The sequence below is a fragment of the Nicotiana sylvestris genome, chromosome 3 (assembly GCF_000393655.2).
Source record: "Nicotiana sylvestris chromosome 3, ASM39365v2, whole genome shotgun sequence".
NCBI classification, from domain to species: Eukaryota; Viridiplantae; Streptophyta; class Magnoliopsida; order Solanales; family Solanaceae; genus Nicotiana; species Nicotiana sylvestris.
In genome coordinates, this window is record NC_091059.1 from 108466460 (window position 1) to 108492072 (window position 25613).

The 25613-nt window shown below is 37.1% G+C and overlaps 2 protein-coding genes across 2 annotated transcripts; both read right to left on the reverse strand.

Annotated features, from left to right (window-relative positions):
• Nucleotides 1-16009: 16009 nt before the first annotated feature.
• Nucleotides 16010-16687, reverse strand: LOC138887814 (uncharacterized). Its single transcript, XM_070169602.1, has one exon. The coding sequence runs from the start codon at nt 16685-16687 to the stop codon at nt 16010-16012; it is 678 nt and encodes a 225-aa protein (XP_070025703.1).
• A 21-nt stretch (nt 16688-16708) lies between these two features.
• LOC104240565 (uncharacterized) lies at nt 16709-17284 on the reverse strand. Its single transcript, XM_009795428.1, has one exon. The coding sequence runs from the start codon at nt 17282-17284 to the stop codon at nt 16709-16711; it is 576 nt and encodes a 191-aa protein (XP_009793730.1).
• Nucleotides 17285-25613: the final 8329 nt, after the last annotated feature.

Here is a 25613-nt window from a genome sequence, read left to right on the forward strand (position 1 = left end):
CAAAATGAAGTGGGGCTCACCAAGTCAGCTGAAAAAAGGATGCGCCACTAGCTACGACCAACACTGTCAGCTATGAAACCACCTATATCCATTTAAATATGTAGCGCCCCCGGCAAAAGGGATGTTAGTGCCGTCAAATAGCACTAGTATGTATAGCTAAAAGTCCTCTTTCAATATAGAATAACCATATAAGAAAAGAAATAATATGTGACGACCCGACCAGTCGTCTCATGAGTTTCCACTCCGTTTCCCCCATTTCTGCCTCTTTATGTTTTGTTTATCCGTGTTATGTGGTATCGGGTCGGTCGGATCGAGTTCGGAAAGGATTTGGTAAGGTTTGAGACACTTAGTCTCTTTAGAGTGAGTTTAAGTTGGAAAAGTCAACCGGATATTGACTTATGTGTTAGAGGGATCGGATGTGAGTTCTGATGGTTCGGTTAGCTTCGGGAGGTAATTTGGGACTTAGGAGCGTGATCGAAATGAGTTTTGGAGGTTCAAAGTAGATTTAGGCTTGAATTGGCGAAATCAGATTTTTGGCGATTTCTGGTTGATAGGTGAGATTTTGATATAGGGGTCAGAATGGAATTTCGAGAGTTGTCATAGCTCCGTTGTGTCATTTGGGATGTGCGTGCAAAATTTCAGGTTATTCGGACGTGGTTTGGTTGGGTTTTTGATCAAAAGCGAAATTCGGAAGATTTTGGGAACTTAGGTTTGAATCCAGTGTATTTTGGTTGATTTGATGTTGTTTGAGGTATTTTGAAGATTGTTACAAGTTTGAATAAGGTTTGGGATACGTTGGTGCTTTTGGTTGAGGTCCTGGGGGCCTCGGGGTGATTTCGGATGGTCGACGGGGAGTTTGAGGAATTGTTGCAGCTGCATATTGTGTTGCTTCTAGTATTTCCGCACTTGCGGATTGGGGACCGCAGGTGCGACGCCGCATATGCGGGAAAGGGTCCGTAGAAGAAAAATATAGTAAGGTGTCAAGAAACCCCAGAAGCGGTTATAGGTAGCGCACCTGCGATGCCGCAGATGCGGGAAGTGGTGAGTTAAGTGATTTTCGTATAAGCGGATGAATAACAGCAAATGCGGTACTGCAGAAGCGATAAATAGGGCCGCAGATGCGAAAATGCCTGGGCAGAAGGTATAAATTGTGTTCTTCGCGATTTTGAGCTATTTTCACCATTTCTAATTCGGCTTGGGAGCTTTTTGGACGATTTTGAAGAGGGATTTCAAGTAAATTTCATTAAAGTAAGGAATTTGGACCAAAAAAACTTGTTCCTATGCTACTATTTCACGGATTAGAGCTTTTATTGATGGAATTTAAGGGCAAAAATTGGGGAAATTAGGGCTTGGAAACTTAGACCTTTGCTTGAGGATTTGAAGGACCATTTAAGGTCGAATTGCAGAAGTTTTGATATTTATGAACTCGTAGGGAGATAAGAAAGCTATTGATGTAAAAATTATCGAATTTCGAGATGTGGGCTCGGGGTCAGGTTTGGCCAATTTTGGGATTTTTGGTATTATTTGATTAATTTCGCTTGGGCTTCATTCCCTGAGTATATTTTGACGTCGTGATTCTGATTTTGAATAGATTCGACATGAGTGGAGGCCAATTCGAGGGGCAAAGGCGTCGCAGAGTAGTATTTTCACCGGTTTGAGGTAAGTAACCATTGTAAATCTGGAATTGAGGGTACAAACCCCGGTATTTGACTTGTTTTGATAAATGTGATGACGCATATGCTAGGTGACGAGCGTATGGGCATGCACCGATAGGGATTGTGACTTGGTCCGTCCCGTAGCGACTATTAAGCCGCGTATTTGATTTGAAACCTTATGATATTTCGTACTTTAGTCATTTATACTATATTATGGGATGTATGCCATGTTTGGGGCCTTGCGCTGGCCTGTTGATACCCATACGGGCATTTTTACTGTTTTTTCTAACTTTATTTGTTGAAAGCATATCCGTAGTCATGTTTTACCTGTTTAAATGTTTAAAACTGGTTTTATCACTCCACTTCTAATTGTGAGGATTGTTTGGGCTGAGTTCCCTAATTTCTATTATTGTGCCCGAGAGGCTGTGAAGTTAATGACTGAGAGAGGTTGAGAACCTAATAGTGAGGATATTATATGTATATATTATGGATCGGGCTGCACGCCGCAGTGATACTTATCTAGATCGGGCTGCACGCTGCAGCGATATATATATTGGATCGGGCTGCGTGCCGCAGCGATGTGACGTTTGGGCTGTAAGAGCCCCTCCGAAGTCTGTACACCCCTAGTGAGCGTAGTCGACTATAAATTACGGATCGGGCTGCACACCGTAGTAGTTACTATGATTTCTATTATTATGAGACATTAATGAGCCTGAGTGCTGAGAGTAAGTACTGAGTGACGAGAGTGAGTCACGAGTGACTGAGAGGCTGCTCGAGAGGCCATATTCTGAGTGATACCTTGCCCTAGGGGCCCAGTTATGATGTTTTCAATGATATCAATCTTCTTTTTTAAATAAGCCTCTGTTGGAAAATTGCTAAGTATATGATTTCAAGTGTTTAAACTGAAATTGATGATTTTACGACGAAACTGGTTTTAAACTGTGAAGTTGACCTGTTATCCTATTGTTTATTCAGTTATATGATTTTTAACTACTCGTCACTACTTTAGACCTTATTTACTTTAGTTACTTACTGAGTTGGTGTACTCACGTTACTTCCTGCACCTTGTGGGCAGATCCAGGTGCCCGAGTGGCAGAGTAAGGGTCCTCAGCTAACCCAGAGGTTACCGGAGATTTCAAGGTAGCTGCATGGCATCTGCAACCCTGTTTTCTCCTTCTTATCTTGTTCTTTTCTACATTTTCTAGACTTATGTTATATCAGACAGTCAGTTATGTAGTAGAGGTTCTAGACTCGTGACACCAGATATTTGGGGCTGTGTAGTTCATGTTTATTTGACTTCCGATTATATTTTGTTGTCTTAAACACTTATTATGGAAATTTGGTATCTAAACCTATGTTAGAAAATGGTTTTATAAAAGGACTTGTTGTGGTTAATGGTTTGGGTTGGCTTGCCTAGTAATGTGATAGGCGTCATCACGATCGGGTATTCGGGGTCGTGACACAATAGAAACAGCAAGTCACAATCAACAATATCCAAATGTCCAATTGAAACATAATGATTTCTCTTAAAGTACGAAAATATATATTTGGTTGGGAGATCAGTAGCACCGATATAAGATATACCACCGTCTTTGTTAGCACGGAGTCCGATCATCACCCGATCGGCTATGTCGTCTCCTTGGAGATATTTACCACAATCGCAATTTCCAGTTTAAATTTCCAGTTCTAATTTCCAGCACAGTACCACCATGTGCGCAACATGGCGTCTAATCTCCACCCGATCAGCTAGGGCACCTTCCCACATATGCCGTGTGGGTTGACTTTTCCAATTCACAGTTGTTATCAATATCATCCCAATTAAGGGAAATAATCACAATTTCAGCAGTATTTCAATTTCATCCCAAATGAGGGGAATAATCACAATTTCAGCAGCATTTCAACTTCATCCCAAACGAGGGGAATAATCACAATCCACCCCTACACCGACACGTACAGTTTCAGGTGTGGGCCTTATGAACCACCCTTCCTCGGTTTTGCTAATGATACTCCCAAAAATATTTTTAGTTGATTTACACACAAAGGTAACATAAATAGAAATTTAATCTCAGAATCTTTCACATTGTATAGATCTTTATTATCATTTTCGACCTCTCGTAATAACAATATTTCCTTGGCTCTTTGGGCCTTTCACAATATTCATTATTCATGGCATGATGGTCACATTTTATTAATATTTCATACTTTCACTTCATTTAATTTCAAGGATTACCACCAAATACCAATATATAGAATATTCCAGAAATCATATACCTCAAGTGCGTTAGTAATGGAACTTTAAACACAAAGGGTTCTTCCCAAAGAAGGGTATATACAAACCAACAATAGAAACATACATCAAAGTCATAAACAAGTAGTACACCAATTATCCTTGAATTACTCTTTTTCAATCACAATAATGTACAATTTCAACATCGGAGTATGTAAGAACTCGGATCATACTAGATATATTTATAAGGCAAAGCATTATCTAAAACAACCACTTATGGGCATAAATTAAGTACAAAAGCCTTTAGGCCATTCTATTTTGAAGTCATTTATGAACAGTAAAGTCGAGGCTCATTTCATAATTTGTTTCATATTTTCTCATTTCATAGGCATCACTAGGCACAATTATAACTTAAGTTCTTGGCACGCTATCCACACTCTATTTCCCCAATTCATTTAATTAATTTTCAAACATCTTTATAGATTATCAACAACGAGATACACTCACCCGAGACATTTGGTACACATAAGAGCAATTAGGAGTACTAAGCATATTGAGTTTTCCTCACACAATTGGTATACTAGTTTTCATTTAAAATACAACTCAAAGCCGTACCATTTTAATAAGCAAACCATACTTTAAACATCAATCTTTCGATATAAGGCTCCTTCAAAATAATCAAGTTTATAAGTTCATAGGGGATAACTCGGAACGTAGACATCATGGATTTTGGGTCGATCATACTTAAACTTACGGAAACATTATGGAATTCAATTCCGAGAGAGAAAGTTTAGTCGACATACCTTGTTTGAGCTTTCCTTAAGTTACTACAATGTACCAACACCTCTAGCAATAATAGAGATAATTGATTAATAATTTGAAATATTTCCATGGTGTAACTCTCCTAGGAATTTTGTCAAACACCTATCATGAAAATAGACTACAAGGATCTAAAATTGTAATCCCTTCCTCCTTCAACAAATTTCAACAAGAAACTACCATAATGGTTCATTTATCCCCTCATACAACAACTTAACGTCACATGCATGGCCTATTTCCAACCTCACAATATGTATTTGAACTCATAACCTCTTATATGAAATCTTAGAAGTAGGACTTACACGGAAAAATAGTGAGCTAGAGATTAGCTTCCTTGATTCTTGAGAATTTGTGCAAGATTGGACGATTAGGATGTTAGGTTCCTCATTCCCTCTCTAAATGCTCTTACCTCTCTCTAGATTCACTAGAAAATATCCCCAAATAAAGCCCCAAAACCTATTTATCAAAATGGGGTCGGGTTATGAAAATAGGAAAAATAAGCCTCCGAAATCGAGTCTGCGATCAAAGAATGGACCGCAGGGTCGCAGAATGAATCGCGAAATTGGTGCCCAGAACTGGGCTTAACTAGACAAGTTTGTGACCATTTTGCGGTCGCATAACCACTTCTGCAGTTGCATAATAGTCGCAGAATGGTCGTAGAATTGCATTATGCCAGCTTTTAGTAATTTGACCATAACTTTTTGTAGGAGTGTCCAAATGACGAACGGTTTGAAGCGTTAGAAACTAGACTCGAAGATATTTACTTTGATAGGTTGTTCATCACATAACACCTTATATATAGTTGTATATTCTCGTCCATAGTGTGGACATGTGCGAACTCATTTAGAATTTTAGCCTATTATGTAATTTTCTAACTTGACTTAGACTTAGGCTTCTCCTTAGACCCCACATTACTTATTATAAGACTTATACACTTATTACCATATCCAATTGATGTCCATCATATTAATAGCACGTGAAATATTATAATTAGCGTACCTGGCACCACAAAATCCTAAATTACTTAGCGAAATTTTTCGGGGCCTTACAATGACATTACATTTTTTCCTTGACAAGTTAGTTCTGCTAAATCACCGGGAAAATTTAAGATTTGAGATATGTGGTCCGCGAAATGCCACATCGCCCGTTTTTGACAACGACCATGACCATTGTTATTCGCTCATTGAACTCGCCCACGAGGACGACCTCAACAAGTGGAGGGACTAACTGTATGAGCTAAAATTACCATGATTATATGTGGACCAAGTTGACATTACGAGGGGCCTTCAAAGGCTGCCATATGTTGTCAACAAGATATAATGACTTAGCTTCAAATTGTCAATGTCATAAGAAAACAACATGTCGTCGACGAGGTCGAGGTGGCTCAATAGAGAATGAAGATGAGGACGAGCACTCCCTTTATTAAAGCAGTAACGGCTAGTTTTGTGATTATGGTTCCCCAAAGAATATTTCAGTGAATATTCCTCTCAGTTGTACTATTTAACGTTTTGTGGCCTATGTACTCTTCAAAATAGAAAGATATGTAGTTATAGAGGGGATAGGACATTCATTGTAAGAAAAGAAGACATTTACATTCTCTGAAGATTCTTCCTTTATCATATACATACAAAGCTCACATTTTTTTCACATCTTTATCTACCCTTTCTTCCACGATCCATGGAGGATCCGAATATTCAAAGACTTATTATTTTATATCCTTGTCAGAAGAATTATTGAGGAATCTCATCCTTTTCGGGTGACCTCTACCCATTTATTTATTTAAATGATATTTATTGTTGTTTATTGCTATCTTCCATATTCTTGAATCATTGATCATATCATTAATGTTGTTATTTAGTGCTACTCAATAGCACATGTGGGATCTTATTATAATAATATTTGGTCTATCTTTTGGATATTAATATTGGCTAAGATTAATCTTACTTTATTACAAAATCTTATCGTATACACCTAGATCTAAATTTTGGGTCATACAATATTGTCACGACCCAAAATCCCTCTGAAAGAGTCGTGATGGCGCCTAGTCTCTAAACTAGGTAAGCCTAACATTAACTGAGGTAACATTTGTATTTGCTAACATTAATTTAAATAACTCTTAACAAATTACAACTCCCAAAACCGGTGGTACAAGTCATAAGCTTTTCTAATAGTAGTTATACAAATAAATACATCACTGTCCCGAAACAAAGGAACATATATAAATAAATACAAATGAAGGTGACTCTGAGGCATGCCAACACAGCAGCAGATTTACCTTGAGTCTCCACTGCAATGATCTGCACAGCTACTACCAATCAAATACCTGGATCTGTACATAAAAATATACAGAAGTGCAGTATGAGCACACCACAGCGGTGCCCAGTAAGTATCAAGACTAACCTCGGTGGGGTAGTGACAAGGAACAGTCCAGACTCCTACTGGTCAAATAAATTGAATAGGATATGATAATAAACTATCAACCTAAAATGGCAAAGTAATATCAACAGCAGGGAAAGAACAAACTACACTCGGTAGAAACAATAGAGAGAAACACGGATGGAAACGAAAGATAACCAAATAAAATAACACCAACATAGCTGGAACACAGATAAGTAGAAATGTACTCAAACAAGGAAGGCGATGTAAGCTCAATAAATCATATCATTTTCGATGCACAATTCCAGCCATCTCAAACTCGATGTCTCATATCATAACCTTAATTACCAAACCTTTAGCACACACGGCACCTTGTGCCCACATATTTCTATCTTCTTTGCACAACAATGTTCTAATGTTACTCAGTACATAGGGTCTATAACCAATGCAATTAAGATGTTCAAGGAGCCTCATTTACATAACAATAAGTAGGGTACAGCTTCTAGACCAATTAGGAACTCAGCAAGAAAAGATGAAGTTATTTTTAGAAATCATTTGATTAAAGAAAGTACCATTTTCAATTAAAATACAACATCGAATGAATTATTACTTTTAACATGGGATTTAATAAATTAACTTAGTAGAAATTCCTTTTTAAGTAAAATACAACCTCAGACGATTTAAAGGAATTTAATTGAGTAACTAATTGAATTAAAAATGAATCAATTATTGAAATTTGAAGTAATAATATATATATATATATATACATATATATATACAGCGAAGTATTGAAAACACTATGGGGTTCTATCACAAAGGATCACAGCAGTAAAGGAATCTGAATAGTTAAAATAATTGAATTGATAACCACAACAAACATAAAGTGCATGGCATCACCCTTCGTGCTTTATCACTCTTCCTCACCATATGCATAAATCGAAATGTGCACGGCATCACCCTTCATGCTTTAACTATCTCATAATCATGTCACGGCATCACCCTTCATGCTTTTACTCTCAATAATGTGGCACGGCATCACCCTTCGTGCTTCTACACTCACAATATCGGCACGGCATCACCCTTCGTGCATTAACACTCACAATATCTGCACGGCATCACCCTTTGTGCATTAACACTCACTCACAATATCATGCACGGCATCACTTTTCGTGCTTTACACTCTTCCTCACAATATCATGCACGACATCACCCTTCGTGATTTACGCTCTTCCTCACCCAAATAATAGAAACAATAACATCCCGACAAAGGAATCAACAATAGAAACAATAGCATCCTGGAAAGGTAATCAACAATAGAAATAATAACATCCCGGCAAGGTAATCAACAATAGAAATAATAACATCCTGGCACGGGAATCAATAATAGAAACAATAACATCCTGCCAAGGGAACCAACAATAGAAATAATAGCATCCCGACAAGGGAATCAACAATAGAAATAATAACATCACGGCAAAGGAATTAACAATAGAAACAATAACATCCCGGCAAGGGAATCAACAATAGAAACAATAACCTCCCGGCAAGGCAATCAACAATAACCAATCTTGTTTCAACAGTTAGCTTCGCAATATAGATCTCAACTTGAGTCAATATTCAACAATGGTCAATTACCAAGGGAATGTCATAAGTTTTGTTCAACATGAATAATCATCGATTTAAGCATGAATAGTACATACTAAGGATCACGAAAAAACCAAGAAGCATAATAACCTTAACAAAACAAAAAGACATAATAAGCACGTGATAACTACACTGGTAACCACAACAATTGGATATATAATATATTGCCATGAAGTCATAAAGGAACTCACAATCAAGAAGTATCAAAACAATAAGGAAGGCAATCACTTCAATTAAGGCAATTAAGGGTCAAGTAACAAGTAAGAATTTGAGGAAAGCTAACAACATCATATGGAGCATATAGAGGTAATTTAAGCAATTAAGAAACTCAATCATAATGGAATACTTCCCACATAATGAACATAAGGACCTAAGAACCCTAAAGAAAAATTTCCCACAAATAAGTCCGAGCACACACTCGTCACCTCGCATGCACGGACTACAATTAGCATAGAAGACTCAAATCCTAAGGAAAGCCCCCCTCACAAGGTTAGGCAAGATACTTACCTCAAGGATGACAAACCGATACTCTAAAATGCACTTCTCGGGTGAAAAGACCTCTGGGCGGCTCAAATCTAACCAAATTAACTTCAAATCACAAATAAAACACATAAGAAACTATTCCGAATCATAAAGTCTCAATTTTTAACAAAACCCAAAAATCGGTCCAAATGTCTACCCCCGGGTCCGCACCTCGGAACCCGACAAATTTTACAAAAATCAAATACCCATTCCTATACGAGTTCAACCATATAAAATTTATCAAATTCCGATACTATTTGGTCCCTCAAATCATGATTTTTCATTTTAGAAATTTCCTTCAAAAACCAATATTTCTCCCAACCCAAAACACAAATTAAATGATGAAAAAGAAGATAAAATCATGGAATATGTTAGATTCTAGGTGGAGAATACTTACCCAATTGAATTGCTTGAAAGGCCCACAAAGAAGCTCCCAAAATCGAGCTTTAGAAGTCAAGATATGATGAAAATGGTATAACCCTCGATTTGGAATTATATTCTGTCCGCCCATATTTTGTGCATCGCGAACACGGAAGGATAATCGCATTCGCGAAGAAGAGAGACTGAAGCTACCAGAAAAGCTATCGCTAACGCGAGCTAAGGGACGCGAACGCGGAGAGTAAAGAATAGAGGCTTACGCGAACGTGGAGAATGTGACGCGAACGCGAAGAAGAAATAGCCACCAGCCCCCCAGCTCCTAATTCTACTATGCGAACGCGAGGGAGTGACTGCGAACGCGAAGAAGGACAAAGGCAAACCTTCGCGAACGTGAGAGTTTAAATGTGAACGCGAAGAATAATAGATTCCTCCTCCAAGATTACTCTTCGCAAACGCGGAGGAGCAGACGCAAATGCGGAGAAGGAAACCAACTAACAGATATCAGCAATCCAAGAATAGGGAACAATGACTCGTGGCCTACCCGGAACACACCCTAGGCCCCCGGGACCCTGTCTAAACATACAAACAAGTAATATAACCTAACACGGACTCGCTCGAGGTCTCAAATCACATCAAACAATGCTGAAACGACGAATCACACCATGAATCAAATTTAGGAACTTTCAAACCTTCCAACTTCCAAAACTCGTGCCAAAACCTATCCAATCAATCGGGAATGATGCCAAATTTTGCAGACAAGTTCAAAATAACATAACGGGGCTATTCCAACTCTCGGAATCGCATTCCGACCCCGATATCACAAAAGACAACTATGGGTTAAACTTCTCCATTTTCCAAACTTCAACTTTTCCAACTTTTGCCGAAATGCCTCAAATTACATTACGGGCCTCTAAATCCAAATCTGAACGCACGCCTAAGTCCAAAATTGCCATACAAAGCTACTGACAACACCCAAAACTCATTCTGAAGCCGTTTACTCCAAAAGTCAAATTCCGGTCAAATTCTCACCGCTTAAGCTTCCAAAATTATATTCCTTCTTCCAATTCGACTCTGATTAATCCGGAAACAGAATCCAACCATGCACGCAAGTTGATACACATAATATGAAGCTTCTCATGACCTTAAACTACCAAACCGGACGCAATTGCTCAAAATGACCAGTCGGGTCGTTATAAATATGGTGTTCGACCAAACATTTTCACACAAAATGAGACTAAGGAAGTAACCTTTTTTTTTAATTATTCTGAAATAAATATCTTTTTTTCCTTGCAATTATGCTTTTTTAGTTACGAACCTCAAAATGGTATAGTCTAAGTTTTTCAAGTTCGTTACTGGTTTAGTTCTTATAATATATAACAACACCAAAAATATGACACGAGTAGTGTGATATATAGACAATACGTTCTTTTTCTATTGGATAGCGCGGAGTTGGAAATAATGCATTGAGCAAGATGTTAAAGAATCCTTATTCTTTTTTTTAAGCAATCCACTAGGCGATGTGCCTAGCGCTAGTTTTATTTATATAAAGAAAATAAAAAACTGAATACGTTGTCAGGAGGTCTTACGATATGAAAGTAATAAAATTTGCTAATTATATTCCTCCTATTACCAACGTTAAACAATGAACTTAACTTTGGTATCACAAAGTGTGTACTAGAAACTTTAAATCAATACTGCATCAGAACTAGCCATTAATTGCCAAGATAAACCTTGTGAATCTGCACATGTGTTTCTGATAGTGTGCTGAAGATGATAACCTCTTTTCCTTGGTGTTGTATTGTCCTTATTTATGTCTAAGTATCTAGAAGTTCCCTAATGACTGCTACATACCATCTGCAACTGAACCTGTGATCCATCTGATGCATTGTTGTTGTCCACATTTGTCTTCTCCTCTCTATTCTGCCCTCATTGTTGATCAATCTGTTGGTGATTCTTGATACATTCCTTGCATGATTTCCTCCATACTATGTCCATCTCCAATTTTGTATTGATATGTATGTCCAAATTAAACCATTATTGCCTGCTAAGTGCAGTCCAAAGTGCCAAGTTACAAGTCTTCTCCATATCTGCTCCATTGTAGTGTTTAGGAAACCACTTTCTTGACTGGTTCTTGTGTTTCCAGATGAAGCTTTTGCCTTACATAATTTCAGTGTTATTGTAAACCTATACTGCATTTGGAAGAAGTTCCATAACACAGTCCTGTTACCCAGAAATCTTTTCCAAAACCTACAACTAATATCCTGAAAACCAGCTTCTTTTACTATGCTGCTTTTGCCTTCTAAATCGTGTATTGACATCAAGTGTCTTTTTGATGCCCTTGTATGAAGATAAAGTTGATATCTGGTATAGACCTGCAGCATTGAGATTTCAAGCCAACATGCCCCATTGCTGCCCTTACACATGCTGAACACCCAATGATGCATTAAGATCCTACTCACAAATCTCATGTTTGTGCATGCCCCTTTTCCTTCTTCAAGGGAATGAGTACATAGTGCTAATACCACCCATTAAGTCGTAATAGGGGGCAAGGCATGAGTACACTAACATTTCCTGCAAAAAAAGAAAACAAGGTTAGTAAAAATATTTGTCACTATCATCTCCTCCTGAAAGATTTGATGATATTGACTATAGCAATTGTCTAGTTCCCTCATTAAACCCCCTGCCTTGTTCATTTTTTCCACAACTCCCCTCCTTGTTTTGTCTATCCTACTACCCTTATATTTGCCCATGAATCCCCCTTCAGCTTTCCTTTTCCAAATTTCCTCCATGTTACCATATAGCATGCAGCCAACTTCCTCCCAGTACTCCTGCTGCTGCATATTTCTGCATTTTTCTTCATGTTCCTCCTCCTGCTCCTGACTTCTTGTTTCTGCCTCTTGTAAACTCTGAACATCAAGAACTGCCTGACTCCCTGTATCCTTATACCACTCCCTCCATTCTCTTACTCCCCAGACTCTCTTTTGTTGTTGTTGTACTTTGCCTGCAATTCCTGCTGCTGCTATATCAGCAGCCCTATTTCCTACCTATGTTGAACACTGATATTGGCTCCTAAATTTTACCTCTTCTATGTTCCTACCAAATAGAATTACACCTAGCATTGCCTGACTCCCTTTATCCATTGACTACCTTACCATCCCCTATATCATTTACTCCAGATTGCCCATTTCGCTTAAACATTCTGGGACCAATATCTCCTATTGTTATTCTGATTTTCTAATTACACCAGATGCTGAAGCATAGTCTAAGTATCATTGAGTCCTGCTTGCAAAGTTTACCTATGCATGCCCTAGACTTCCTTCCAATGGGTTGAGTGCAAACTCTAATACCACCATCTGAATATCCATAAACAGGCAAGCCATAGGTGCAGCAACTTGACCTGCAAAAAGAAAACCTTGTTAGATAAAACCATCATCACCATGTACTCTTCCCACATGATTTGTACATGATGATCATAAATTGGCTCCATTATATCTTTCCTCCTTGCCTCCATGCACCTTAATTCTTTGCTATCTTTACTCTCAAGTATGGACATTGAAATTTATCCCCATTCAATAGCCTCATACGTTGTGTGTCTAGCTGATGGAACGAATAGCATTCAATATACCCCTGATCAAGAGCATAATTTGCCAAATGATCCGCTAATTTGTTCCCCTCTTGAAATATATGTGTTATTCTGTCATTGGATATGCTCAACATCTGCCTTATCTCCATCACTTCTTCCTCAATAATCCAAGGTGGCTTCCAGTCCCCTTCAATCACCCTCTTGAGCAACATTGAGTCTGTTTGCACCCAAATATTTGATATGCCATCAGCCAAACTATGTTTCAATGCCTCCAGTATAGCCTTAGCTTCTGCCTGTGTATTTGTCACCTCCTGAATCTCCTTACCACACGCATATAGCAAATCTCCTTGCTCATTCCTCAAGCAAAAACCAATTGAACTCCTTCCTAGGTTAACACTCGATGCCCCATCAGTGTTTATTTTTGTCCAACCATGCATTGGAAATTCCCATAACACCTTATTGAACTTCAGCTTGGGAGTATAGTTCTCCATCATTTTCAGTATGTCTGTCCACCTATATGGTACCTTAGCTATCCCAGGTTTTCTTACCTTGATAAGTGACTGAATAGTCGTGCATACCTGATACACCACCCTATTAGTAGACATTGGCTCCCCATGTTTATTGTTATTCCTCCTTTTCCACAACTCCCACACAATGATACTAGGCAGTGCTAGAAATATTGGCTTCAGTCTAGGAATCACCTTCAAGGTCCAGCATTTCACTATAGCCTGTTGCAAACTCAATCCCTCCAAAGACAATCCAGCATAAGAAAAGATGTAAGTCCACACTCTTGAAGCAGTGTATGAACGATAAAACACATGGCTTACTGTCTCTTCATTAGGAGATACACAACACCAGCATTTTGATGGCATAAAGTAACCTATCCTTCTTATTACATCATCTAATAGTAATTTCTCTTTCCAAAGCTTCCACATAAAGAAGGAAATTTTAAAAGGCAATCCTTTCACCCACATGTTAGTGTAAGATATAGCTGGATACTTTCTTCTTCGCAAATACTCCCAGGCAAACTTGACTGTGAATTGACCTCTAGTGTCTAACCTCCACACAGGTTTGTCCAGTTCTTCTGAATAAGCTGGGCATGGTATACTATCCGGAATGTGAGATGCTAAATCATCAGGAAAAATTTCCCTAAGTTTCTCCTCATTCCACTGTCCTTCAGTAACTACATCATTCACATTTTGAATAGCCTCATCAACTATAAATTCTAGAGGTGTTACAAAATATAGAGATCCCAACCTCGTCCAATTTTCAAACCAAAAAGGGGATGATCCCATTTTCAATTTCCAAATGATTTCATGCTCCATAAGGTCTCTACATTCCAACATCTTTCTCCATACATGAGAACCACGTCTCCAAGGCACAATAATGGCATTCATCTTTTTACAATATTTCTGGCTCATGAAGGCGCTCCACAAGGATGGTTTGGTCCTGAAATTCCACCATAGTTTACAGAAGATGGCCTTGGACATGTCATGTAATGATTAAAATCCTACTCCTCCCTCTTCTTGAGGTAAGCAAAGAGTATCCCATGAAGCCCGGTGTCTAGCTCTACCGTCTATGGAACTGCTCCAAAAAAATCTAGCAAAAGGTTTGTGCAACTTTTTGATAACATATGCAGGTGGGTTCACTGTAGACAGCAGGTGAATAGGCATGCTTTGCAAAACACTATTGATCAGCACAGATCTACACCAATGGATAATAGTTTTCCTCTCCAGGATTGGAGTCTGTCCGTTACCTTAGTGATTAAGCCCTCATAGTAGTCCATCCTTCTCTTTGAGTAGAAGATAGTGTAGCCAAGATAAGTGAATGGAAACTCCTTTTTCCCTATTCTAGTAACTCTCTCAATCTTCCTCACAACCTCATCACTTGTTGAGTAATGGACAAAGATAGCAGATTTGGATTTGTTAATCAATTGGCCTGAAGTTGCTTTATATAAATTTAACACATCCATAATCAATCTTAGAGAAATGGCATCTGATGATGAGAATATAATTGTGTCATCAGCATATGCAAGATCTTTGAATTTAGGGCTCCATTTAGGTAGACCAAATCCACAAAAATACAAGTTATGATGTAATGCATTAAGCCCCCTCGACATTGCCTCTGCAGCCAATATCAATAAAGTAGGTGACAAAGGATCACCTTGCTTCACTCTTCTATAAGACTTAAAAAAGTCATTGGTTGCCCATTAACAAGAACTAAATACCAATTGTTAGACACAATGTTAAAGATCAAACCAATAAACCTTTCAGAGAACCCCATCTTCCTCAGGACCTTTGTGAGAAAAAACCAAGAAAGTCTATCATACGTCTTCATCATATCCAGCTTTAGAACTACATTGGGACTTGCTTTTGTTCTCAATCTAATATCAGTAATTATTTCCTGAGTGAGTAACACATTTTCAACAATACTCCTTCCTTTAACGAACCCAGTCTGCTCATAAGAAATAACATTAGGAAGAATATCAACCAACCTCTCATGTATCACCCTCGAGATGATTTTATTTGAAAAATTGCTCAAGCTGATTGGTCTCAAATCTGAGAAGGTTTGCACATCCTTCTTCTTTGGTAACAATACTAAATTTGTGTGAGTCCCAAATTTAGGAAGATCCTGCCCACTAAAGAAGGCCTTTACCATCTCTAGAATATTTTCACCTATGATTTCCCAACAAGCATGGAAAAAAATTCCATTGAAACCATCAGGTTCACCTGCACTGTCCCCATTCAGCCCAAATACTTCCTTCTTGACTTCCTCCATTGTTGGTTGTCTTGTGAGCTCACTATTCTATTCCTCATTTATCATCACAGACATGTGAACCAGTATTGTAAAATCTGTTGGAACACTAGATTCATGAAATTGCTGCTGGAAAAAATGGACAGCTTCTTCTGCTATATCTGCTTGTTCCTCTAGCCAATTACCATTTCTATCTTGAATTCTTTTCAGCTGTAGTTTCCTTCTTTTGCCATTTACATGAGCATGAAAAAGCTTAGTATTTCTATCTCTATCTTTAAACCAAACCATACCAGCATTTTGTTTCCAGAAATGCTCTTCTAATGCCCATACTCGAATCAATTCAGCTTGCACCCTTTGGAGTCTTTCGCGATTTTGAACTGTTGGATTTAATTCAAATTGAGTCTCATGTACCTTGACCACTTCCTCCAAACTAGCCAACCTTTGAAAAATATCACCAAACGTATCTTTGCTCCATACCGTTAAAGCCTTCTTCAATTTCTTCATCTTGTGGTTGAATAAGATATATGGGCTCGCGTGAAAGTCTGCCTGCCAGTTTTCCTTAACGACCTCCAAGAATGAATCATGTTTAATCCATAAATTCAGTAATCTAAAAGCTTTTTTGACTGGACCGGTACTAGGATTACAAGTAAGTTGCATCGGGCTATGGTCTGAACCAATCTTGGATAGATGATTGATTTCCAAACCTGGCCAAAGCTGTTGAAGCTCCATGTTGCCCAGGCATCTGTCTAGTCATTTGAAAATATAATCCTCCTCAGCCATCCCATTCCACCAAGTGAAAATGCTTCCTTTGAACCCAAGATCAAAAAGATTGCACGTATTAATACAGTGCCTAAAATCGTCTATCTCATTAATATGTACTGGAAGGCCACCAAATTTCTCTTCTTCATCCCATATCACATTAAAGTCTCCACCCACGAGCCATGGCAGAGACATATCAGTAGCCAATGAGTATAATGTGTCCCACAGCTCAATTCTCTCAATTGCATGACATTTAGCATATACCATGGTAATAATAAACTCCTTATGATCATCAGTATCAGTCATTCTCAAGGTAATCTGCTGCTTCATGTTGAATAGGATATAAAAATCATATTTTTGATCTATGAAAATCCATATTTTGTTAGATATATTAACCACTACTTGCTCAAACCCAAGCCTTCTCCTATACTGGTCCACAGTTCTAGTCTGCTGCATAGGCTCCATCAAGGCAATGAAATCAAATTGGTACTGTCTATCCATTGTGATTACTCTTTCAAAAGCTTGCATTGTATTAACTGGCCTAATATTCCAAATGAGAGCATTCATCATTAGTTAACTGATTTAGAAAAGGTTCTCCTTGTTTGAACTCCTGGGACTTGCACCCCAGTAGTGTCCTTTGGCTGTTTTCTTCCCCCTTCCTGCTGATTTCCCAATCTCTATTTGCCTAAGAGAGATGTCACCTTGCCTAGCAACATTGATGAAATTCTGGGTAGTGGATTCTACATCCATATATCTCCCTTTTGTCCCTTTTACATGCTCTTCTTCTGCATTATTTTCTTGAGTAACCATCTGGTTATGGATAGGTTTAGGAATCAGACTCTTATAATTATTTTTCCTTTCTTCACCTCAGTTATGACCTGTGGATTAGGACAGCTGATGACATCTTGAATTTGTATAATGGCTGTTGATTCATCACCTGGGGTACCCTGGCCTGCTTTCTGATGCTTCTCTGAATCTTTCTGAATTCCTTCAAATTGTTGTTGTTTCACTTCCTCCCCTGAATCCCTTGGATCCCCTGTATCTCTAACCTGTTCTATAGGCTCATTCATCTCTGCAAGGCTAGGATTATTAATAGGATTAGTTGATGGTTCAGAGTTATTAGGTTGTTCAACTTGAAGAGGTTGTTCTGCTGAATCCTTGACTTTGTTACCCTCAGCTGCACTTTGTCCTTCAATTCCACCACTTTTACCATTCAAACTTTGTTCCTCCACATCTGGCTCTTTGTTTTGTACTTCTTCCACATCTTCATAGCCTTCAAGGAATTCATTTTCATCTGATTCTTCTTCATGATGTTGATATCATAATCTACCTCCAGTAAAATCCACACTATCCTTTAGATTTTCTTGCTCAGGGATCACACTTTTATCCAGAGATTGAAATGGGATTTCTTGGCAAGACTTATTTGTGGTAACATTTGTGATTGGAAAAGTTCTATCTACCCATTGAGTTATAGATTCTTTAACTCTATCTGCTGCTGCCTTAACTGTACTTCCTCCCCCATTAGAATTAGTTTAATTGCCTCTCTTTGATGATGCTACTCCAGTAGACTTAGGAGTAAAAACTGCAGCAGCTGGATTTAACTCCTTATGGACAGGTGATTTCTGCACAACAGTATCCTCCACCACTAGTTATTGATTACCTTCATTATTTTGTTCTTTCACTTGTAAGGCTGCAAACTTGTTTGCTGTTTGAATTTGTTGGTCTGCATTAACTGGAACAATTTGCCTTCTTCCATTATCATTGCTTTGCTGACTATTACCATTAGCTGGCCCAATTTCCTGCATTGATGCACCATTATTTTGAATCAGATTAATAGATCTTTATGCCTGCTACCCATTACCTTGACCAACTGGAACTATTTCTTTCCCTGTAACAACTTGATTTCCATTCTTCTTCACACGATTGTCCCTCACTTCCTTCCATTGCTCCCCAACTGGATTCACATTACCTACTACTCTCCCGCTTGATAGAATCATCAAAGGTTGATTATGATGAACCTTAGACTGCTCCTTGCTACTTTCCACAGTCTGCTTGCCTTGATCATAAGGGGATAATTCCAGATGAATTCTCTAGCATTCAAATTCATCATGCCCTTGTAAATTGCATTCCTTACAATATTTGGGAAACATATCATACTTGATGCTAACCCATTCAGTTCTTATTTCACCTGAAGCTTCATTAACAATGTCCATTCTCACCTTCTTAGGATGATCAGCTAACAAGTCGGCGAGAACTTTGACCCTAGCACAACTAGGTCTAGTCTTATTGATTGTAGCCATGTCCAAGTGTAAAGGCTTTCCAACAGTTGAAGCAAGAGAAAAAAGACACTCCTTCACAAAATAAGTAGGTAACAAAACTGGAAAGGAAATCCAAGCCATAGCCATTGGAGTCTTCTCTCCTGCCTTAAATTTCACATCATATATGAGAGGTCGGATTTGATATTCATGTCCATTCTTGTCTTTGACATATTGAGTACCTTTCGATGAAAAATCAACAAAGTCCTGCCACAAAGTCATACGTATAAGGATATGACTGTCTCTCAAGTAACCAATGCTACGCTCTCCCTTAATTCCACATTGTAATGGGACAATGCGACGAATCCCGTTCAAATCTGGCCATCCATACGCGAATTTTCCAACCACAGTATATTGGAGACCTTCAATCACGTTCATTCTATCAACTTCTGCCTCCGTAAACTTCACCATTGGTTGTCCATTGACAAAAGCTGCTCGACGCAATGGAATTAGTTCAACAGAGGAAACACGTTCATGCATGGCACTGTTCATAGTTGATGGTTTAAGGATTTTAGAGTAGTCTAAGGGTTGGGGATTGTTGTTAGTGGTCGTGGAGGGCTAGGCGATGATGGGAGGGGGCTGACCAGCCGGAGAAGAGGGTTGGCCGCCGGCCAGATTGGCCATGGCAGCAAAATTGCGAGCTTTCTCTCTCTAGGATCACAAAATCGCCAGAGCCTCTCTCTCTAGCGTATTGGTTAAGAAAGGGGCTTCTTTAGAATCCTCATCCTTGATTTTACCTATAAGTGAAAATTTAAAACACTCACACCGGCCATCGAGTATGCAGAGGACTTAATTGGACAAGAATAATCAGTCTAGGCCTGTTTGGCCGAACTTCTAAAGATCAACTTACTTTGAGAAGTATTTTTTCTTAAAAATATTTTTTTTTAAAGTATTTTTGTTGAGAAGCAGTTTATGTTTGGCTAATTGATTTGAAAATATTTCTCAGCATGAATTAGTGTTTGACCAACGCTTTAAATAATGCTTCTAAGTATATTTTTCTCAAAAGTGCTTTTCAAAAAATTGTATTTGAGGAAAACCTACTTTTTGCTGCTTCTCCAACTACTTTTGCTTCTATTTAAAGATACTTTTTTTTCTTCTAAAAATTTGACCAAACATTTTAACTTTAAAAAATATATTTTAAAAAAAATGTTTTTGACGTTAAACAAGCTTGGTCAAACCAGCCGTAAGCTTGATATACGGCTATACCATATAACTAGTAATTAAGAGGAAGTAGCGAGGCGAACAGCATAGGGCATGACAATTGAGTTATATCACTGCTCTCTTCTTCTTTTTCTTTTTTTCTTTTTTTCCTTTTTTTTCTTTTAATTTTTTTTTTTTCCTGCTTCATAAGTGAAGCTTCAAAACAAGCTAATTTTCAGTGAAACATACTATCTTTTAAAGTTTATTTCTTGTAGCGTTATGAAATCTGAAGTTCCAAAATAAGATCCATTGAATTTTAAAGTGAATGACAACTCAACATTTCTAATTACACCCTTTGTTCACTTTTACTTATTCACTATGAATTTTACACACACATTAAGAAATAATAAATGAAATGCGTAATTTACCATGGTACCCATATTAATTGATGCATATTTTTAATGAATTTGAGAAAATAATTTGAAATGAGTAATTAATACTGTGGATATTACAGGAAAAAAAATTTGTCCCCCCATGCATATGTTAAAAGTGACCAAAAATCTATTTTAGAATACTAGACAAATAAAAATGAACGGAGGGAGTAATTGATATACGTAAATAAACTCTAAATATATGTAAAGAATACGAAAAGACACTTCAATACTGGTGATGGTCTTGAAAATTGTTTTATGCACACAGAAGTTAGGAGTTTAGTTCTATTTAAGCACTGACTGAACAAACACTTTACAAGTAATTAACATGGTTGTTACTGTTGACTCTCAGATTAAAATCTTAATTAATACTAGACTACGATTCTGGAATGTCGATTTCCTTATGCACTTTATAATTTTTATTGTTGATATACATATAAAAATAAAAATACAGCTAATTTATTCCGACGAAAGTTCTATATCTATCATTGTATCTGCTACTTGGGGTTCTATATAATAAAAAACTAGAATGCTTATTATTTTTAATCCACACCAAAGTAATGCTCATTTTTCTAAACTAAATTCAACCATATAGTACTCATTATGATATACCGTCGTTATCGTTATCCATAGAATTAATTCTCTACTTTATTCCTAAAACACTCAAAATTTATTGATCCACAAGACAAAGTGGAGTGGCCAAGCTCGAACCAAGAAAGAAATATTGAAAGTGCATTGAAGATGTATTAAGTAAATGAAAATGTATTTTTTAATTATTTTTAAAAATTTTGATTAGATAATCATACACTTCAACATCATATAAGAGGAGAGAGACACACACAAATATATATATATTGTTTAACCCAAAAAATAGTTTTCAAGGTCAAAGCAATAATTTTATATGACGGGCCACAAGCAATCGATTTAATCCGAAAGATATAAAATTTCATTAATACTACATGATAGAAAAGTGGGAAATAAATTCAATGACAGATAATATAATAAAAATAAAGCAGAGAAGAAAGAATTCTTATTGAATGATCCTTGATAGGATAATGAGTCGAACAGAGCTTGAAGGGCTGAACTATGGCTAACTTGAGAGCAATATGCTATAAATTACAATGTATGGAATTGTAGAGAAGAAAATTAGATTCCCCTGATGGTGGCAAAAGTACGTCTATTTATAGGGCTAAATCTAAGTAACTAGTCTCCTTGAATTATGGGTCCATTATGAGCATTTACTCAATCTATCCATTACTTTTGGAAGACTTGTAACAACTGTGTAAATGCTGGAATTCTGTAACTGATGAGTTAATTCCGTAATAGATGAGTTACTTCCATAAGTAATGAGTTAATACCGTAACTGATGAGTCAATCTCGTGCCTGTTGAGTTAATCTCGTGCCTGTTGAGTCAATCTTGTAATTGATTGTCGTGTTCTCACTGTCACAATCATTTATTGCATTTATTAATAATTGATTTGTAACTGATGGTGTAATGATGGTAAATCTCATATAATCCGGGATTAATTGATTCCTTCATCATTTGTAATTATGAGATATTCTCCTGCACCTGATCCGGGCTATTTCATGATGATCAGTTCCGAGGCTAACAGGCACGGTACGAGTATGTTCGGTCCCGGAGGTGTTTCACATATCATCTTTACATGTCATTCTTCACTTTTCTTCAAACTTTGCTGATACGTGTCGTCATTTAATAGACCCACATGGCGAGTCTAATTTTTACTAATTTAGATAGTCCCTCAACTTTCCGGTTACTCACTATGATGTGACCGGAAAGTGGAAGATTTTGTCCTTTTCATCCTTGCCTCTGCCTCATTAAAAACCTTGCCAGAAAAACCCAATAGGGACAAAAACCAGACGAAGGAAAAAAGAGTGCAGAACTTAGATATTCAAATGATAACTACATTGCTTATGTTCCTTTCGTCAATAATCAGTTGGTTTACCCCTGTCTTGTTTCGGGGTTTAAAGACAAATCTTTGCCTTATGTTTGCAAAGTTTGATATATAAATTTCGGCTTTATTTTCTGCCTATTTTAATGTTTGGGTTTTTGTTTCACCCTTTAACTTTGCATAAAATATGCTTCAATGCTCCGTGACTTTTTTGAATAAGCAGGAATTATAAAAGAGGTCCCTTTTATGAACGACACTTAATGAAGAAGACGTCTCAACTTCATAATGGTGTAAATATACGAAATAAGAAATAGGAACACACATGTTTCTTTGAACAACTTTGAGGAAAGTTTTGTATCATTCTATCTTTCGACTTATATAATAGTTTACATGTATTTAAGTACCATCTATAACTCTTTCGTAACTGTTTTCTTTATAACAGATTTGTAAAAAATTCAAGAGTATATCTTGCAACCCATGATTAAATATTGCTTTTAACCTAAACATTCGTAAGATTTTGAAATTTACATCCACGAGTATATTCTTCATAGGTTTTTGAATCAGGCTTGCGTTTTTGGCTCGTAACTTTGCTCTTAACTTTCAATTTGTTGGGTAGACCTTAGGCTTGACTTGAATTCTGATTTTTCTAGTCTTCTTTGCCTTCCATATATATATAGTCCCCCAAGTGTTAGAGCTTTGAAGTATGAAATCTCGAGCATTTGATTATTCCTTCTATGTGGTCCATTTCCTGAAAAGGAAAAACATACGGGACTCGGAGGTATATATTTTAGATGATGACTGCTTAACCGTTTTATTTAATCAGAAGGGTTGTAACCTAGACCGGGAATAATACAGTGTTCCTCGTGTCTTTCGGGTCTAATATCATCATTTGACATTTTAGGGAATTTATCCTAGTACAAGTTTTTCTTGGCACTTTAAAAAATTATTTGAGTGCTCATACTTAGTCTTTTGGACTTAAAATATATATTTGGATGCATTGTTGCATGTGCAATGTCTTAATGTTGCACCTTTGGGTGTCTAACTTTTATATAGAAGAGGGCCCTTTTATATACTTTAAACGCTATGAAGAGGACGTCTCCTTTTCATTCAGGCATAAAATAAGATCGATTGATCTGAGTAGACTTTTAGTCTGAGGAAATATTAATCCCGGTAGGATTTACAAGAATATTGACCCCATTAAGATTTACGGGAATATTGATCCCGGTAAGACATTGAGTTTGAGAGAATATTGATCCCAAATAAATATATATCTTAGTAGATTTTTCCTGAAGAGACATTTAATTTGATTGGATTTTGAATCCAAATTGGAGTATATGAACATACTTCCAAGTAGAAAGGGACACATGTCCGAAATAATATTTGAGATTTTCATTTACATATACGGGATAATCGATCTGAGTCATAATACAATTGGCCATTAAGAAGGCTTATATATTTAACGTGGATGGTTGTTGTTGGACCGAATATAAGTCACGTATTTGTTCAAAGTGAACTTTATTCTGGTGGCATATTTGCATACCTTTATCTTGACTTAGATGTAAAACTCTCATTTTTTATCGTAGGATTCTTGATTCTGATATGGAGTTCTCGATTCTTTTGTATAGTATATGTATTTTTGAAGAACTCATTCAACACTGTTTGAAGTGTTTATGTTTGATATGAGCAAGACAACTAACTGAGTTGAAATGGTAATTAATGTAGGAATACTCTTAGGAATTCTATCTCCCAAGGCAATCAATTGCTTGTATCACTTCTTATAATGTCAGGTCAAATTGACTAATCTTCAAGTATAAGTAATCTCCCTAGTGTTTGAGTTTTGAGGTATGAGAACTCAAACACTAGAATCATAATTTGACAATCTGCAGTTTAATAGTCCCCAGTAGGATAGTTAGTTTCGATATTGATGGACTTTCAAATGGTCTAGTTCCAACATAGGGACGATACCGGAGCTTTTTTTATCAAATATTTGGTGCTCTGGACGGGAACTACATAGGTTCCAAAATATTATCGAGGATCGTGTCATATCTTGATTTGAGCTATTCCTACTGACTTTAATGAGTTTTCGATTTAAAGCCTTATTACTGGAGTAATTTTCACTGCTTTTTTATAAATATTTTGCATCAAATATTTTGTTTGTTTGGTCCATGTGGCATTGTAGCTTTTCGAGCCTTGAATATTCTCAAATATAATTCTCCTTCAACAAGGTAGCACGGGATGAGACGCACTCAGAGTTATCGAGAGCATGCTTGTCTTTGGGTAAAGTCCCATTCTGCAAGTAATAAATGAATTTATTATGCCAATTCCAAATTAAATTAGTCAACCTTACCTTATTTTCATTCTAATTTATGATAGATCATGGATCGCCTAAATAAGGGATGGCTTGATCCTGAGATTGTTTGATTCGGAAATGATATTTCTCAATAAGAGCCCGGAGTTGCTTTCGGAACAGTGATTTCGGCAGTAAATCCGAGACTAGCACATCCGACTCGATTTTCTTGGGCTACATAGTTTTCTTGGATTTGATTAATCGTTAAATCAATATTTTTGCTCTGAGACCCCCAGTTAATTTAAGCCCTGTAGCATATGCTTCATACTCGACTTTGTTGTTAGTAATAAAATAACTTTTATGAATTATCTAACTACTTTCCCTGATAGGTATTAAGCATTATCCCTAACTCGGAAAGTTTAGTACTTGTGGATCTAATTGTGTAGAAGGTCCATATTCCGAGAATTATCCCAGAAATAACATGTTCGGGTAATATATTCGAGCCAAGATTAATCATGAAATCTGCTAAATTTGTAATTTTATAGTCGTACATGGCTGATAAATAATATCATATTCACTTAGTTCGACTACTCATTTAGCTAGCATTCCTGACAGTTCATGTTTATGCAAAATATTGCGTAATGAAAATATAGTGACTGCGGGAACTGAATGACATTGAAATACAGCCTTAGATTTAGGGCAACTACAATTAATGCCAACTTATCAAAATATACATATGTAGTTTCCGTATTTAAGAGCATTTTAAAATAGATAGGAGAATGTGTACCTTTATCTTCTTGAATTAAAAGTGCA